Raw genomic sequence first — 15,882 nt, forward strand, 5'->3', positions numbered from 1 at the left:
CAGTTATATCTTGAATCACTATTTTAAGTAATTGGAAAGCATATGATAAAATATAAGGATGTGGCTTTATTTTAGAAACTGTGAACTATGATACTAGGTTTCTATTGTCTGTGATTATTATCATTGTCAGACTATTAAATCTCTTTTAAGACTGGCAATTCTCAAAATACAATCAAGTTCTAGGTGAGTTATCTCTATATAAAAATGTATAAACCCAGGAATATAGGACAAGATGGGATAGTCTGCTCCACTGATGCAGCGAAACCATAGAAATGGCTTAACAGGCCAGCTGAGGATTCCCTTGTGTGAACTCAGTGCTATTTAGGTGCATCAGGAACATGAGCAAAAAATGGGTATCAGCAACGCACCACTGTAGAAGACCCAATCGGGGGTTGTTCCTACTTATGAGTAACCCTGAAGCTTCTGTAATGTGACTGGGAACTGACTTGGTTCCCGGCTAGCCTCTGGATGAGGATGACATAAAAATGTTTTACAGCAAGGCTTGGCTAGACCTTAACACCCAGTGTTTCTAAGCATTTTCCATCTCAAAGGTACTATTTTCAGATAACAATTTAAATGCTCTAAATTTTTAAATGGATATATTTATCAAGGCCACATTCAGCCTGAAATAATGTCCCTTTTTCCACTGTTCTCATTTTTTTTCCCTGTGATACTAGCCACTGGCACTATCTCATCACAAACTCCTAAATTGTTAATGGGATTACCCACTTGTTCAACATGGCCTTAACACCTACCATATAGACCACATTACATTGAATCTAAGATAGATATTTTCTCATATTGTTATAACTTTGCATTAGGCACTAGAGATCTAAAACAGAATTTCTCTTTTCACTGATGCTCATTTGAAATAAAGTTTTATAGAACAGTCATTGTACATGCTGGTTGGTGGGGAAAAATAAAGAGAACTGCTGAAGTTAGGAAAATATTAAGCTTAAAAATTTTCAGTTTGAAAACTATATAGTACTTCTGCTGAACTGATATTCTGTATCCACTTTAGATTATTCATAAATATGATATCCATTTCTACATGTACCTTAAGAATTCTTTTTCTTGATTACAATGTAAAAAAGAAGGAATAACTGTGTATGGACAATGATAAAGTAGCCTGTTGATAATAAATATTTGTCAGGTCTTGTCACATCTGCACAAATTCCACTGTTACTGAAGAGACACCACACTGATAAAAAAGAGCTCAGAAAATCAATGGATCTTGAGCTAAAGCAGTTGCTAAACACACAGAAAACATCTTTATCCAACAGCCATAGTGCTGTGAAAATTCCCAAGCCTTGCATCGGTACAGCTAAGGAAAATTTAATCTTCCCAAATACTCATCAGGGCACTCCATCCTGCAGACCTGACAGCCCCACTTATAATTAATTATACAATTTCGATGGGAATATCGACTAAACAAAGCTATAAATCATAGAAAAAGTCAATAGGCATGGACACATTCAATCATGTCCCGACCAATGATTACTACTCTTAAAATACAATAATTATTTTCAGGAGCCAGCTTGAATTAAATTTCTGTCAGGCTGGTACAAGACCGGCGGTTGATGAAGGATGCGATGGATTTTTTGGGTTGAATTCGGCACAGGGACATTTATCCTTTTAGATAGGTAGTTTGTTTTTAGTGATCATGGTGCTGCGTGTTTAACTAGACCATGAAGATTAGATTATCTCCAATGGCTCATTATATCGTTTATCTTTTTCTTCCACGTTTGAGCTGGAAGATTTTCTGCTTCTCAGTGCGTGAATGAAATGGCAGCTGATTTTGATATGTAGTGTGCTAGAATGCAATGTCTCCATATGTCTTTGCATGTAAACACGTGAGGATGTATGTGTTTACCAAAAGTGTACATATATGTAAAGTCAACCAAGTATGCACCTGGAATTCCACTGGTGTATTGCGAATTGCAATGAACAAGAGTGATCTTGCTCAGCGTATAAAAATGTTGTATAAAACAGTAGTGGAATAAGGATAAAATTAAATGCCTCAAGTCATTATAAAAATGAAGTTAAAAACCATACAAAAATGAGTAATAAAATATTTTGCTCATTTAGTCTTTTATTTCTGTCTCTAATAGAGCTAAGATAAATAAAAATAGAGGAAGAAGTTGTTTTGGTTGGTCAGGTTCTGAATCTGTAACTTTATTGAGTGTAATGAAATCCTCACTGTTCAAGATTTTGTTACTATTAGTCCTATTCCTTGACATTTCATTTTTGTCAGGTTTCTATCAAATGCTTTATATAAAATATTACATGCTTCATGTAGAGAGACATTCTCTCATGTGTCAGGTGGAAGTGATAAAAGGCCCTGGAAATTCTAGGACCAAATGTCCTCAAAAGGAAGCATCTTCACAGGAAGTTGATCTGTATGCATTTTCCGAAGATTTTTTTCAGTCGGTAATATATTCAGACAAAAGGAGAAGCAAAAAGAATGATTACCTCAAAGTAACTATAGCTCTTCAAGAGGTTTTGTCCACATGGGTTCCACTTCTATGCATACACACTATGCACATGAGATCTCTTGTGTGAACATGTACCCAAGTGGGATACACATGGACAAATATTTGAAAGAGAAATAAATAGATTTTTAGATTCTTCATGATTCCAGGCATAAGTTAAAACTCCTATGACTTTCAAGAAATGGGAAAGGCTGAGACCAAGCTCCTCACAACCACATATGGAAGGAACCTGATAGTAATGGATCTTCTCATGCACAAACGGGTCACAGCTATTCTTGCATTTGGATCTTATGGACAACTTCTAAGGTGTCAGAGTCCTCCTAAAATGCCAGATTGTCTTTCAGGACTGATTAGTAAACCTATTTTCCTTATCATTTTCCAGAACATGGAAAATATATATGCACAGAAAAGGGTTAATTTCTTTATGTTTCCTTGTCCTTATATATATATGTAAAATGGAAATTAATTTCTTCCCAATTTGGTTTCTCCATATCTAATTTTCAGAGGCTTTACTCTCCTTAACGTTGCTCAGCTACAATTCTTTGTGTTTTAACCAGTCATAACATAAAAAATAGAATATGTGATTTAGCACCTGTATGCAGGTGAACACCAACGTCTTACACAGGTGTACACCAGCATGGCTAGACTAGAGTCAGTGGAGTTACTTTGAAATGATTTCTACAGCTGAAATGATTTGTACCGAAAGGTTCCTACAAGCATAACATACATCCTAAACTCTTCCAATACTTAATTTTTGCTCTGTTATTTTGGAAGATTAACATTTTCCCCTCAGTTACACATCTCTTAGAAACATAAATGAAATTTGGCTAATTGTGGACAATGTGTGAACAGTTTGGCCAGTATTAGAGGCTGACTTATGGAATAAAATGAATACAAAACATCTGTTTAGTATTTTTTATGCTATAAATACAAAACATTCTGTTTAGTATTTTCTATGCAAAAATTGTATTTGCATATGACTTTATAGCTTGTCAATCAAAACAGTAGTCTTTCTGTATCTGCTTTCCTCTCTCATGTATCCCTGTTAAATCTGTCTCAAGGGGCCCTAACAGACATTACACTTAAGATGTGATTAACTGATTAATCACATCTGGCCACATATTCATTCAATTGATGGCATGATAAAAAGAGGAATAAGCCACAAAGTTATTACCGCAGTATAAGCATAATAACTTTGTAGCTGGTTCCTATCATGTCTTTAATTGAACACGTGCCCAGTCATCCTAGCCTCCAGAGAACTTCAAGACTCCACTGAGCTCCAGAAGCTGGTCAGCTGATCCAGGCACCTAGCCAGGGGAGTGTAGGAAGCCAAACTTGGTATTTGCTGATGTGCGGACAACCCAGGATCATGATCCTAAGTTCCCCCTGTACTGGCAATATGGTGCGATGAGATCTCATGCTTAATTTCATAATCATGCCTCCTGCCAGGTACATGTGGCATGGCAGGAAGTAAGAATGTTGGGATTCTGCATCAGAATGCCTTTAATTTAACATCTGTCAGCAGCCAAAGACAGATAATCACACTAGTTAGGATCTCTCCATTTCTATTTCTGACTCTTCTTCAGTATTCTTTGTGCAATACAAAGGGATAGGAATTTTGATAAGAGTTCACCTTTTCTTTAAATTTATGTCTTTTAATGTTGCACAATGAAGGGTAAAAAATAAATAAAGAGGCTACATGAAGAAAGACAGCAAAGATGATAGAGAAAGAAACACAAACTTTGTTAAACATATTTTAAATACAAATTTAAAATTCTTTCCATGCAAAACTGAACACAACATAGAGCAGATGCCACAGTTAGAGGTCACTCAATTTAGAAATCATCATACAAAAGAGATTTTTTCTTCCAAAAAAAGGAACAAGGCCAAAGGGTTATTATATTATTCTTAAATTCTAGATACATTTTGTCTCCCATTTTGTGCACAGAAGCATTCAGAAGGACAAAAGGATGGATAGAGGTTCACTGTATATCTTTACATTTAATCTAATTTATTTTTAATTACTGTAGAATCATAAACTTACCGCAGTGCCATTGTTATCCCTAAAAACATCTTGATTAAAGTAGTCAAAAAGCTTCTTTTCTAATTGTAGCATAACCTGAGAAAATAAAGCAGAAAAAAGTTAGAGAATTTCTGCCCCAAGTGGTCCATACATTTCAGCTGGTGATAGTCTTTCTTAGCTATATAACTTCAACCTTTTAAATCTATAGTACAATTCCTAGGTCTCTAAGAACTCCATCAAAAAAGGTCATTTGGTTAACTGGCAATCACTTAACAAGACTGAAATAGTAATGTTACACAGAGTAGAAGTCTATATTTACCTCTAAATGATGCCTAGTTTTCACTTGGAAAGCTTTCTGTGCACATCAGACAAGACTATACCCAACCAAATCCTAAGTTTCATTAAATACTACTTCACTCCTCAAAGGGGTTCTTCTTTCATACAGGGTCAGATGATAACTTAACTCCTCACATTTTATGATTAAATCTTTGTATATGGTGACCATATATTTCCTGATATCTGTTCTTTTGATATGTATGTGATATATTTTTTGATACCTGTTTTTTTATGCCTGTTTTGACAGTATCTCAAAACAGGACCTCTCCCTCCACCTCCACACCTCCACCTCCACATGCTTAGATGTTTCTGACTCCAGTTCCAGCAGAGCATGCTGGCTGAGCAGGGGTGTGTGGGGAGTGTGCTGCTGGTCAGGTGACATGCACACCTAAGGCATCTTGTCAGTGTCTTCAAATGAATGCTTCGGTCACATTTTCAGAAACCTCTTCTGATGCTTGAGACAGGCATTTAAAACAGGACTTTTACAGTGAAAATGGGACATATGGTCAACTCTATATCTGGGGTCAAAAATTCATCTTTGATGTTATTCTAGTGACTTTCAGGAATTGCAGCCAGAGTCAAATTTTGTCTTTGGTGTTTGTAAGTCTGAATAGTGGATATCCAACAATGTCTGCATTCACTTCTATGACACGAACTGTATTAGGTTACATACCTTTCGGTCATTATCAGATTCACGAAATATTAGCTTGACTACTTCATTTGTGTCAGCTGCTCGGATAGTCTGCATTGTAGCTTTTGCACAAAGTGTCTAATTAAAAAAAAAAGAGACACACAAACAGGAAAGACTGTTTAAATGGAAGGTAAGTTCCCTTTTCATGCAACTTTCTCAGTCATTGCACATCAAGTGTATAATCCAGTGCCAATTTGATAGTGTTTTTGCTGCAGAAATTTCATAGTAAACCAAGCACTCCTTAACTTATTAGAGTAGATACTGAATTTAAAAGCATGACAGCATAGCATCCGTTTGCATTACGCATGACCTGTACGGCCACTCCCTGGAGCTACTGGCTCCCAGACCTTACTGGTTTCACATTACCCTTCTTTGCCCCTCCCCTTATCCTTTGTATTTAAATCTCCTTCTATTTAGAACCACTGCTTCCTTCAATTCCATTCATAGCTCTGATGCAGTACACTGTGAGCTACAAAAGCTTTTGCCTCTATGAACCAGTGAGTCTCTAAGGTACCACCCCACCCTGACAGAACATGACATGGACAATGGAAGGAAGCTCTGCCAGCCAACTGTAAAGGCTTAGCTCTTGTTTGCAAATTCATCTGAGTTTCCTATCCAAACATTAATTCAATTTACAAAACACAAACACAATCCTTTTATAACATTATACTTGCCAGTGGAGGTTCAGGTTATCTGAGCAGCAAAGGTCTGTGTGACCACCCTTCTTAATAGCACTGTACCTCTTGTTTTTTGGGGAGGGACATCTCTTCTGGCTAAAAGGTACTGCATCTGATCTAGGCTCACAAGTAAGCCAGGTGGAGTGTCAGTCTTGCCCCTGATTTACCTTTTATCCGTATGGAGGTCCAATTTTAAGACTATAGCTACGTTTGGAAGAATTAACTTTAGAATCTGTTGCATACCACTAGAGATGGACTTGAGGTTTTCCTGAAGCACTTAAGCATATGCTTAAGTCATATTGGAGTTAAATGCATGCTTAGGTGATCTGATAAGTGGGAATATATTGCTGAATCAGGGCCAAGGTGCAGGAGAAAATTAGGAGAGTTATTAAGGATTTTTTTCCTGAATAGAGGTTTATTTTACTAGTGTCTCCCAACTGAACAGTGGTAAAGACCAGCATTAAATTATGAATAAGGCAAGTGGTTATTTATTTGTATCTGTGTATACTTTTTCATATTGGGCAGAAAATATATTTTGGTTTTGCATAATGTTTCATTATAAAATATACATTTAATGTTTCTATGATAGTTGAGAATCCCAAAGCATTTTATGAACCTTAGAGAACTGATCTGCATTGTTACAGAGTTATAAGTTATGAATGTATCATTATCCCTATTTACAGATGAGAAAACTGAAGGGAAAACATCATGTAGACATAACATTTGCATAAGCTACATTGGAATTTGAAGTAAATTGGATTTCTTCAGTACCAGAACAGAATTTAGCTTTTTTCATTTTATCCATTGGCACCTGGAAAGTCAGTGGCAGAGAGGAAAATAGGGCTCAGTTTGTTTGCTTATTTTATTTTATTCATATGCAGTTATTATAATGCTGAGCATCTAAACAAATATACTTGCCAATGGAAAAAAAATCATTTTCATACCCAAGGATTCTAGTTCTCAGCTGAAACTAGCAATGCTAGATTATGAGCAGTCCAGAGAAGGATTCACTTTATAAAATGCACCTGCTCAGGGAAGGCACAATTCTTGACAGGAACCTTTACATGTTATCATAATTCAAGTAAACAACAGCAACCTAAACACTCAAAGGGGGCTGTTTTTGGAGTGCTTGATAACAAAAATAAGATACAAATCTGTTTTTTTTCCTTCAATTCTATGAATTTAAAAAGGGCTAACTGATGTTTTCCTCTTGGTCTTCTTCCTCCGGATGCTACATTTTCTACCCTGAACCTAATGCCACACCTAAATTATAAATGCCTGACAACAGCAACATAATGCAAAATCTGGCACCACTACCATTCACAATGGTGCAAGTATTGTTATTGGAATATTTGAATACATATTTCTTACAAGGCGAGAAAACTTGCATGAACACAGGGCACCCTTGGAAAATGGCGCTTGTATTTTCAAATATTCCAGGACAATTTTGTTCAATAGATCAAGCTCTGGGAGAACATAGGGAAGATGTTAAAATAAACTAGTAAAGGTCATGTTAGGAGGAGGGAGAAGGAGTGGCACACCAAGCCCTTGGGGGAGCTGCAGTTTTGATTTTGTTTTATTTTTTAACATAAACCTAATCACTTTTTCTACACACCACCACAATTTACCTTGGATCCCATTTTGTCTCTTTTGACAAGTAATTAACATTTTGCCATCTGTGTCTGTATGCAGTTACCAATGAGGTAATCCACCAGTGAGCCATTCCCAAAGTGCACTCCCTCTGATACCAGCTATTGAAATTCAAAGCACAGATTAGCTAATCGGGTCAAGCCCAAAAAAATAGCCCTTTGGACTCATGTGTCACAAATCAGTCTGGTCGCCTTTAAACAGCGCACCAGATTAGAACAAGCACCCGAACAAACCAAAGCGGAAAACCCGCCGCTCTCTAAAGCTGGTTTCTAAAGCCCTAACAAATCGCTCCATCTTTCACTCATTTAAACTTTCCAAATGAGGGTCAATATGGTCCCCTAGCATCCAAATGCTAATGCGCTTAAGTGCGCTTAAGCAGCTTTCCGGAGTGAATGGGCCAAAGAAGGGCTCGAAAAGACAAGGCAGAGTTACTGTCACTGTCAAAAAGTCATTGTAGCTACCCCCAGAGTGGTCACAATTCAAGAAATTCATGATTTCTGTCTCTTAAAGGCATCTGCTTGAGAACATTTTTTTTTCTGAGCTGCTTTATCTCACAACTTCAGGCCTGCTCTAAAAGAAAAAAAATCTGATCGACTCTTGAGAACCAATAAAGAGAAAGGACCCACATACCTTATTGCTTTCAAATTTCACACACACAAAAATGTTACCTTATTCACAAACAAAAAGTGATTGGGCAAAGGTTCATTTCTTATACAAGCTGAAGCATTCCTTTTTTCTCCCTCCTTTCAATTTCTACAAAGTCGTAGTCACCCAAGCAGAAAACTTTCGGGAACATGTGCTTTTTAGGCTAGTCTACTGATGAAGGGATTTTGTTGTTAGAAAGAAAAAAACCCCAAAATGCTAGGAAAACATGCTGCTCTTTTCAATATTTAAGGTTCCTTCAAATGCATCTTTTTTTATGAAGCTAGATGATGGTAAACCAAATATCAGAAACTTCTACCAAGTTTTCTTTTTAACTAAGGCATCGAGGGATTGTTTTTCCAAATAAAATATTGCTACAATATTTGCAGTAAGAGCTGCTGCTCAATCTTCACTCTTCAGCTATCTATTACTCTAATTTTTACTTGGATTATCCACATAAGTAAACTTCTAAGAATGTCACAGTAATTTAATTTAAAAATACACATGAAAACCCTTTATGGTGAGTTGTAAACAAAGCCATCACTTTTCCGATATAAGTCCATTTACTCAGAGCTTACTAAATTGTATTACTGTAAAAAGTTATGAATGCAAGTTTTGGTAATGATAAATTAAAATTTTTGTAAGAGTTACTTGCCTCTATATTCACTGCTCTTCTGCCCCTGAGAGACAAATCTACTTTGATTTCCAGGGCAAATGCAACCTTTGAAATTCTTCTGTTTTGCTTTGTATGTAAGGTACTAAAATATTTTACAGTATTCTGCAATACTGAATACTACTCCACTTTTAACTATCAAAAAAAAGACATTTAGGTATACTGAAACATGGCAGCCATTCATTACATGTAAAGAAAATACCTTAAACCAGTAAATTTTTTTTTTCTTTTTCATTAGTACATCTCTGCTGAAAAATGAGTTTTCTTTTTCATAACTACTTGCTAGAGACCTTCCAGAGTTTTGTATCAAATCCTGATATCTGATGTGAGTATTTTACTGCATGCTTATACATACTTCAATTAAAAAGATTCTGCAAAAAATGCATATATATCTGGGCACATACGAATTCAAACTTCCCTATTGTCTCTGACTATATAGTCTAAAATGTGTATTGTTTTGCCCAGGTGAACTAACTAATCTTAGGAAACTTTGTTATAGCTTTTTAATTCTATGCAAAATAAATAATTGGAACACATAAGTGCCTCTTTATAATGAAAAAGTTCCAGCAATACTTGTAACTCAGGTATAGATGTTCAAAAAGCCCCCGACAGAAGAAGTCTATCACACTTTACTTAGAATGCTATGAGTTAGAGTGCGAATGAATCAAACAGACATTCGCCATTCGGTGGGAGGGGGTCAGTACCTGCCTAAAGTGGCCAAGGCCAGCAGGAGGGGCCCCTCTCCCCCCACCAGCTGTCAGCAGCAGCTAGGGGGAGGAAAGTGGATGAATGGAGCACCTCCACCATGAGGGTCACCCCCACAGCTTGTTGACTGGGTTCTCAGGGGGCCTAGGCAAGGTCTGCACAGCAGTGGGTATGGGGGGGGGTGTCCCCTTCCCACCCCAGCCTCTTGACAGCTGCAGCCAGGAGCTGCCTAGCTGCCTGACCTGGCTTTTTGCAAGCTGTTGGGGGGGGGGGGCAGGGGGACTCCCCCTCCCTCTCCAAGACTCCTGACAATGGAAGCCAGAAGCTGCAGCACAGGGCTGCCCAGCCCAGCCTGGCTTTTCACTGTGTTGGGAACTAGGGCTGGGGAAGAGGAAACAAAACCTCTCTGCCATGTGGACCTGGCCCAGCCCCCACCAAGACCCAAGCCTGCAAGCTTGGGAGGGCGGATCTGCATGGCACAGAGGCTCTGTTCCCTCCGTACCCCCCCAACCCAGCTGTGTGGAGAGGAGACAGAGCCTTTTCTCTCTTCTCTGTGACAGCCCAGGGGAAGGGCTGGGCCCAGTTGCTCACCCAGAGAAGATGAGCACCAGCTGAGGCTAGCAAACTACCCAGCGATGGGCCCCTGGGATGGTAGCTGAATGCAATCTACATTGAAGCACGATGGTACAGACATTCAAAAAAGCACTCTAACCTAAAACGCTTTAGTCTAATACCACATCGAGGGTTAACTTAGAGCAGGATCCACTATTTCTAAAGCACTTTAAGTGCTGTGAACATCTGTTCTGTTATGGCTTTAAAGCACATCAAGGTAATGTCTGTACCTAGCCTTTAAAGCACATTAAGGTAATACCTGTACCTAGCCCCAGATTCCTAGTGCATGAGGAAAAGTGATTTTTTCAGAAACTTTCATGGGTTTATCAAAACTGCTTCCTTTTATAGCAAGCCAGATGCAGAAGGACAGACAGTAAAAAGGGCTGAGATTCCCAATCAACTGAAATCATGCACTATCTTGAACACAGCACTAACCAAAACATCATTTAGGATAATAGATTAATCTTTTGTGCATTTTGACAGGCTATAAGAGAAATACATAGCTCATCTCAATTATGAAAAGCAAATACTTTTAGCCACTTGTCCTGAAACAGTCCTTGAAAAAAATTTGCCTGACACTTATTGAATCAGAAAAACCAAATGCTTTTTTATTATCGTTAGGAGGCAAACTGCATTTGAAACAATCTAAGACTTAGAAGATTTGCTACTTTGGAAGTAACAGGAACATCTGTCTTGTTCAGGCTGTTCTTGATCTTGAAGGGGCCTATTCTCTTTTTCATTTAAATTGGCGTAAATCAAGAGTAACTTAACTGCACTCAGTTGTGAGAGTAATCGTGTTCAGATCCTGAGAGCTTGAGAAAGTCAGCCTTTTTGTTGTAACACCAATGAATAGGACACATTCTAGCCAATGTTAATTAGTGTTTCTGTGTTTAATATTTTTGTACATGTACTTTTGCACATAGATATTTCTGTTTTAGTGCAGGGCTGTTCGGTCAGATGGCTGAAGAGCTAAAATCCCCAATACCAGGCAATGAAATCATATGCAAACACCAGTTTTTTTTGCCAGAGGGGAGGGGGAAAAATTCATTCAGGCTAAACCTCAGTGGAAAAGAAAGAACAGAAATAGTTAGAGCAACTTAGAGAAGTGACTTGGTTTTCAATAGTCAAGAGAAGTGAAATCAATTTTCTAGCAGGGGCCAAAATTTAGCACTGACATAAATGATGGCTCAACACAAAACTAATACACGTGGGTGTAAGCGCCAAAATAGTTTAACTTGCAGAGATTTGGATTTTAGTCAATGTTAAAAAACACTGTTATGCTAATAGACTGTAGGGATCAAATTCAGATAACTATAAGCAGGTGCAACACCCAGATATGTGTGGACCCAGAATTGTTCACTACCATAAGCTAAAGTAACAGTTTGATGTATTTTACATCACCCTGTTGACTGCCTGGTCTGTTCCATCATTTTCTGTTCTCTTCTTATATCATTTATACTCCTTCTGTACATCTTCTGACAATAAGTGCATGCTACACTATGTTACTGCTTCTACCATTGTATGAAATATATCTCAGTGTTTTAATTCAAACCTGCACCATTCCAACCTAAAGACTTCCTGAGAAGGGTTGTAGGGCCTCACAGGCTCTACCACAGTACCTTGGTCTCCATTTGGAGTCCTTTAGTTTGCAAAGGTTTAATTTAGATTCAAAACACTTATCTGAGCAGTATATGTCTGCGGCAATAGCTCAGATATTAAAAATACTCTTTCAAGTTTAAGTTGCAGAAATGTAACTGGTCTGCTGAAAGGACTTGCTTGTTCCTGAAGCATGGCTCTACAGTCCTACTCTCTATTTCCTTGTATGGAGCTCCCCATTCCTTCAAGTGAGATGACATGGCTGCTTCTGGGCTGTGCATCTACAAGAACATCTTTTTCCCTCCATACTCAAATAAATGTCTTCAAACTTGTTTTTCATAAGAATGATTTAATATTACTATTCACACAACATTAAAGTGCTTGATTCTTCCCAGACAAATAAGAAGACAAGGTCTTGCTACCAATGAACTAACAATGAATAAACCACAGTACAGACAAAAGGGAGCGTAAGAAAGGACATAGCAACAAAGTGACTGGCACCTGTCTTCTTCTTTCCAAGGATTTGTTTTGTTAATTAAATTTCAAGTGTGCATTGTGATATGAGCCAAGCAACATGGTAAAGAGATTGGTGTGAGGGCAAGGGTGGAGAGTTATTAATGGAAAACACTTCATACGGTCATAGTAACTATTTGTGGCATCAAAGACAGCTCTGATGTATGAACTCCAGTTGAAAAAAAAAAAAGAGGTAACTAAACTAATCTTACTAATGCAGTTGAAATGAGGATTTAGAAGAAAACCTCTGACTATAACTGAATACAGGACAATTCAATAAAATTATCACCCTCTTCAATGAGGCTGAAAACACTACATTGCTTTATAAGCCATACTCAAAAGCAACATAGATGGGAGGAAGGGTGGTAGATATATTCTGTGTGTAGCTTTTTTCCTTAGAGATTCTTCTCTCTCAGCACACCTTTGCAGTAGCATAGTAAAATACGGTTATTCTTTTTGCTTAGTTAGCCAGGTTGAACTGCTGCAGGTTTTTTCTGTTAGGAGATTTTGGCGAGAGAGTCCAGTGTTTCTTCAATGCTATTTATTTAAAAAGAAACCTACAAACTCGTGTTTCCCTGAACATGGAAGCATCAAACAGGAGACACTTTCTTTACCAATAGTCCTAAAACCCTTTCAGTCAAAGCTCAGCTTGAGATTTTTTCTCTTTTGGCTTTTCAATAATCCACTATCAGCAGCATACCTAGACTCCTGGAGGCCCTGGGCAAACTTCTAGTATCGGGCCCCGCTTTGCCAGAGATAACGATAATAAAAATTTAAAAATTACTATTTTGGGGTCTCCTTTTTGTCCAGGCCCTAGCAGCCACCCAGTTTGCCCATGCCTGTGTCCAGCCCTGTCCACTATGTGTTCAAGTAGTGTCTGGCTGCCATGCTCTCACATCTTTTCTGGCTTTTCTGCTATTTCTCTCTCAGCTTGACAAATCACTACAAAATAGCAGCCAGCAAAGCCCATCCACCTACATGTGCCTTGCACATGGTTTTATATTTTGGTAGAGGCAGCTATCTATTTCTCCTATCAGATTCATTAAAAAAGCTTAGTGGCTCTTTGCTACTATGTTAAACAAAGGACAGCGGTTATGTTCTCCAGTTTCAGTCCAGTTCATATATCCTCCAACTCTTAGTTTTTTCCACGATCATCTTGAAATCCAAACACTGTTACCCTGGACAAGCCTATACATACTTCAATTAAAAAATATTCTGCAAAAAATGCATATGTCTGGGCACATATGAATTCAAACCTCAGACAAAGAAAATGAAATCTCACAAGCACTCTGAAACATTTTGGATTTGAAGTGGACAAATCAGGAGCATCTATTAAAGTGAACTATATTTAGTATTCTACAATCTGGACAGAACTTGGAGCTATCATCATTTTTCTTAACTAAGACTGTGAAGGAAGCTCAAAGACTGGTTTAAATCTTGAAATACAAATATAATTTGTATCTTTGTTGGATCAGGAAAACAACTCATTCTTCACTGAAAAGTCTCTTAGCCTGTTTTGTAGTTATTCGCTGAAAGGTACAGCATCATATTGGAATGACCCACTATAAACTCTTCCTCCTTTGTAACTTTCTTCTGCACTCGCATTACCAGGTCCACAGGTTTAAGTTTCATAGTGGTGGTTCTTTTTTTTTATTTGCTGCTTATCAGATATAGTGAGGAATCTAGTAGAGATATACCTTTACTTCAGATCCTCAGGAACTTTGCAGTTCAGGTTCTTCTGAGGTCCTGCCTCTCAAAATAGGTTTCAAACCCATCCCATCTGTGGTGGAAAGCTCATACAAAATGCAGACTTCTATTATGGTTTCTGCCCCTGTTCACAGGACCACTTGTTTACTGCTAACCAGTGTCCATAAAGATTTTATTTCCACCTGAGCCACATCTTTCAATAGCCTAAGAGTTGCTTTTCCTGGCATTTATTATATAGCTGCAAGCTATACTGACATCCAAATGGATTATTACCTATGCAGCATCCACAATCTTAGCTATCAAGACTTCATGCTCAAATTCCTCAACTTTAGTTCTCAACCTGAACTTCTCCAATCTTTCAATCGGTATACATATCTCACTCAGTGGGCATGTCTACACATTCATTAATGCACCTTAAATACTGTGCATTTAGTTTAGTACTTTATTAATAAGTACTAACTAAATGTGCAGCACCTAGATTTACTGCACAGTAGCGCTGGTGCACATGTTTTAGTGATGCTTATTGCACATTAGCTTAATAACACTGTGCAGTAGACTATTAGCATGGTTCTTCCCATGACACACTACTGTGCAGCATTATGAGGCTAATGCACAGTGTCTCATGTAGATGCACCCACTGTCACCATATGAGACCAGTTAGGTGATTTAGTTTTGGATCCCAACTCTCATCCTTTCTTTTAACCATTTTTGCATGTGAGGTCTAACTGATTCTTTGGACTGTTTCTACTAGGCAGATCATATTATATGTTCAATAGCCAAACTCACAGATCCACAAAAACATCATGAAAAGCTGCTCCTTGTACCTCCAAGGCTTGTCCCTTCATCTGGATGTCCCTCCCCATCTCTCTTTCCCAAACTAGACTGTTTAACACTATTCTGCCAACCTTGTAGCTGTAGCAATCTTTTTCCACGTGGCCATTTTTTTTCAGTACTAGCCTGAAACTGAATTACTTCTCAATTTTTGAATTATTTTCAGTTTCCCTTGTTTCACCAGCCAAATATATTATTTTTTCCTAATTATTAAAAAATGTCACAAATCAGAGTAGAATCCCTTTTTCCATCATGCATGTTCTATCATATCAAACAGAGCTCATGGTGATCAGTCTCATCTTTCTTTATACTGCCTGCTTCCTTTGCTGGTCCACCAGTGCCAGGGAAGATTAACATTTTATTGTAAATTCCATGAAGGATCTTTCAGCCTCATTTCATTCATCTTGATTTGCAAGTCCAAGCCCAACTGAGCAAGTGTAACGTGGTACAACCCAGAGAATCCTAGGAGGTCTCATTGGCATCTCAATATGTTTGGAACACACAATTCCACACATCCTCTACCAATTTAGGTAGAGTTTCTTCTTTCCTTCTCTTTTTTATCTCAGCATGCCCTGGCTAGCTCAGATTGCTGGCTGCCTCCAAATAGTATAAAAAGGGCTATGAACAGATCTAGATAATTCAGTCTTTTTTTTTTTCCAGCTGCAAGAGTCGTCTGTTAGAAACTCCTATCTTCCTAGCCTCTCATTTGGGCTGTGAGGACTTTCACAAAGTTT

The 15,882-nt window shown here is 38.0% G+C and overlaps 1 protein-coding gene across 3 annotated transcripts in view; it reads right to left on the bottom strand.

Moving 5' to 3' along the window:
* The window catches only part of INPP5A (inositol polyphosphate-5-phosphatase A), a 457,340-nt gene that overhangs the window by 57,683 nt on the left and 383,775 nt on the right, over positions 1-15,882 (bottom strand). For all 3 annotated transcript variants that reach the window (XM_014607835.3, XM_019484184.2, XM_059730011.1), the window contains exons 10-11: positions 5,525-5,620; positions 4,537-4,611 (exon numbers count right to left, since the gene is read on the bottom strand). In XM_014607835.3, coding sequence (XP_014463321.1) covers positions 4,537-4,611; positions 5,525-5,620 — 171 coding nt within the window. The remainder of the gene's footprint in view (positions 1-4,536; positions 4,612-5,524; positions 5,621-15,882) is intronic.

Source organism: Alligator mississippiensis, chromosome 6 (assembly GCF_030867095.1).
Source record: "Alligator mississippiensis isolate rAllMis1 chromosome 6, rAllMis1, whole genome shotgun sequence".
Lineage (NCBI taxonomy): Eukaryota > Metazoa > Chordata > Crocodylia > Alligatoridae > Alligator > Alligator mississippiensis.